The following is a 3,302-nucleotide window of genomic DNA, read 5'->3' as shown; positions in this document are numbered from 1 at the left end:
GGTGCTCCCCCTCCCTCCCCGCCCCCCCAGTGGCGCTGCCTCCTCCAAATGAGCGATTCGCCCGCTGGATCTAACCCAAGGACACCCGAAAGCAGCGGCAGCGGCAGCGGCGGCGGCGGGAAGAGGCCGGCGGTGCCGGCGGCGGTGTCCCTCTTGCCCCCGGCGGACCCCCTACGCCAGGCGAATCGGCTTCCTATCAGGGTCCTGAAGATGCTGAGCGCTCACACCGGCCACCTCCTGCATCCGGAGTACCTGCAACCGCTGTCCTCCACTCCCGTCAGCCCCATTGAGGTCAGTCTGCTGGTCGCTGCCCGCGCAGCGCCGTCCCCATTCCGCGCACCGCTGCTCGGCCGATGGCCCTACTGCCTGTGCCCCGGGGCTCGGCGTGATGCTCAGGTCCGGCCACGCTGGCGGACTGGGTGAGGAGGGTCGGAGAACAGAGGGATCAGAGTACACCCAGTTCTCCCAGGCTTCTCCATGAAGGTTCCCCTTCCACGCTCTCCCAGGGTATTTTCTCTCGGATTACGTTTGCTCTTTAAGTCTTCACTGGGTCCTTTACTTTTCCTTGGCACCCGGTTTCCAGGCCAGAAATGATCTCTCCTGGGCCTTTCCCGCCTCCCCCACCCCCACCATCAGCGGGGTTTGTTCTCTTTGAAGGCCGAATCGCCCCCGTCCCACTCCGCCTCTGTCCCATCCGGTTAGAGCGCACGACGCCCAGGCACTCTCGATCCTAGGTCTTTCTTTCTTCTTCCCACTTCCCTGGGTGCCCTCCCCGAGGGGGAGAGACTACTAAGAGAGCGCCAACTGCAGCCCCGGCTTTCGAATGCGCTTCTCCCCACTCCTACCCCGCGGCGCCACCGCCAGAAACCCGTCCCAAGCGAAGTTCCCCAAACTGAAGGAGTAAGTTTTTCCCTGAGCACAGAGAAGGGGGAGATTAGAGGGAAGGAGGCGAGTCACAGCCCCTCCTCCAGCCCGGACTCCAGAATAGTCACCTTCTCCCGCGGTGGCCTTTGGCGGACTACTTCCACGGCCCCAGTCCCCAGGGCCTGTGGCGCACCCCGGGACCCAGTGGAGGGAGGGATCCAGCCGACGGGCGGCGTGAGCGCAGTTCCGCCCAGCTGCCCCGCCCGCAGGGCTCTCGCTCTCAGACCCTCTCCCCAAAGTCTTCGGTTGGCCGCCACCTCCGGTCCTTTCCGCCCCCACCCAGCTCCCCAGGCACCCCCGCTTGCTCCGTCGGTCTCATAGCCTCACCCCTTCTCCCTTCCCTTGCTGCTGTTTCCCATAGCTGGACGCCAAGAAGAGTCCTTTGGCGCTGCTGGCCCAGACTTGCTCTCAGATCGGCAAGCCGGACCCGCCGCCCTCGTCCAAGCTCAACTCAGTAGCGGCGGCGGCCAACGGGCTGGGAACTGAGAAGGACCCTGGCCGGTCCGCCTCGGGTGCCGCCTCCGCGTCTGCGGCGCTCAAGCAGCTGGGAGAATCCCCAGCAGAAGACAAGTCCAGCTTCAAGCCCTACTCCAAGGGCTCCGGCGGCGACTCCCGTAAAGACAGCGGCTCCTCCTCGGTGTCCTCCACCTCCTCCTCCTCCTCCTTGTCCCCAGGAGACAAGGCAGGCTTCAGGGTCCCCAGCGCCGCCTGCACACCCTTTCCCCCGCATGGAGCGCCGGTCTCCGCGTCATCATCCTCCTCCTCGCCCGGTGGCTCCCGGGGCGGCTCCCCGCACCACTCTGACTGCAAGAACGGTGGCGGGGTTGGCAGCGGGGAGCTGGACAAGAAAGACCAAGAGCCCAAGCCCAGCCCGGAATCTACGGCCGTGAGCCGTGGGAGCAGTGGGGAGCCTGGCTCACAAGGCGGCAGTGCTGAGGCTGGGGCATCCGGGCGCAAGTCGGAGCCGCCCTCGGCGCTAGTGGGGGCCGGCCACGTGGCGCCAGTGTCACCCTACAAAACCGGCCATTCCGTGTTCCCACTGCCACCCTCCAGCATCGGCTACCACGGCTCCATCGTGGGCGCCTACGCCGGCTACCCCTCTCAGTTCGTGCCTGGCCTGGATCCTAGCAAGTCTGGCCTCGTGGGAGGCCAGCTGTCTGGGGGCCTGGGCCTGCCACCTGGCAAGCCCCCCAGCTCCAGCCCGCTCACCGGGGCCTCTCCGCCCTCCTTCCTGCAGGGATTATGCCGCGACCCCTACTGCCTGGGAGGTTACCACAGCGCCTCGCACCTCGGCGGCTCCAGCTGCTCCACTTGCAGTGCGCACGATCCGGCTGGGCCCAGCCTAAAGGCTGGAGGCTACCCACTGGTGTACCCCGGGCACCCACTGCAGCCCGCTGCGCTCTCGTCCAGCGCCGCCCAGGCCGCACTCCCAGGCCACCCGCTCTACACCTATGGCTTCATGCTACAGAACGAACCGCTGCCGCACAGCTGCAACTGGGTGGCAGCCAGCGGGCCATGCGACAAGCGCTTCGCCACCTCAGAGGAGCTGCTCAGTCATCTACGGACTCACACGGCCCTGCCGGGCGCGGAGAAACTTCTGGCCGCCTACCCCGGGGCCTCTGGCCTGGGCAGCGCCGCCGCGGCCGCTGCAGCCGCTGCCTCCTGCCATCTGCACCTCCCCCCACCCACCGCCCCGGGCAGCCCCGGGTCGCTGTCATTGAGGAGTCCACACACTTTGGGTCTAAGCCGGTACCACCCCTATGGCAAGAGCCATTTATCTACAGCTGGGGGCCTGGCCGTGCCGTCCCTCCCCACAGCCGGACCCTACTACTCGCCATATGCGCTGTACGGACAGAGACTAGCCTCAGCCTCCGCGCTCGGATACCAGTAACTACAACTCTTCCTCCCTCCCTCCTTCCCAACCCTCCTCTCCCCACCTCCCCCTCCTTCTCGGCCTCCCTTCCCCCTGCCGCCTGGCCTCGCTGCAGCCTCCACTACTGCTTGTCCCTGCCGGATTCCTCCCCCAACCCAGACCCTCCCACCGGACTGTGTATTTATTTACTATAATGTTAGCTTACAAGCTGGGAATATAAGTGCATTAACGGCCCACACGAGTCGATGGTATGCAAAAAGTCTGTGTTCCCCCAAATAATAATATTAATCACAAATAACTACATGTTCCCCGCCCCTCTTCCTTTCTTTAATTATTTTTTTTTCTTTTTCTTAGATATGTTTTAAATTTTTTTCCTTTTGCTTTTTTTGTCCATTTTTGATTGGTTTGGTTTTAGGGGAAGAGGGAGAGTTGGGGTTCTGGGGTTCTTCTCTTTGTTTTATTCCCCCTTCCTGGGGAGTTTCTTGCATGCTTCTTCTAAAACTAC

The 3,302-nt window shown here is 63.7% G+C and overlaps 1 protein-coding gene across 1 annotated transcript in view; it reads left to right on the top strand.

Annotated features, from left to right (window-relative positions):
* Window positions 1-6: 6 nt before the first annotated feature.
* ZNF703 (zinc finger protein 703) overlaps window positions 7-3,302 on the top strand; it is a 4,209-nt gene continuing 913 nt past the window's right edge. Inside the window, exons 1-2 of the mRNA XM_006916316.2 lie at window positions 7-291; window positions 1,286-3,302. The exon at window positions 1,286-3,302 is cut by the window's right edge and continues 913 nt beyond it. Coding sequence (XP_006916378.1) covers window positions 49-291; window positions 1,286-2,815 — 1,773 coding nt within the window. The 5' untranslated portion in view covers window positions 7-48 and the 3' untranslated portion in view covers window positions 2,816-3,302. The remainder of the gene's footprint in view (window positions 292-1,285) is intronic.

The sequence above is a fragment of the Pteropus alecto genome, unplaced genomic scaffold, assembly GCF_000325575.1.
Source record: "Pteropus alecto unplaced genomic scaffold, ASM32557v1 scaffold24, whole genome shotgun sequence".
NCBI classification, from domain to species: Eukaryota; Metazoa; Chordata; class Mammalia; order Chiroptera; family Pteropodidae; genus Pteropus; species Pteropus alecto.
This window is presented reverse-complemented; position numbering and strand designations above follow the sequence as displayed.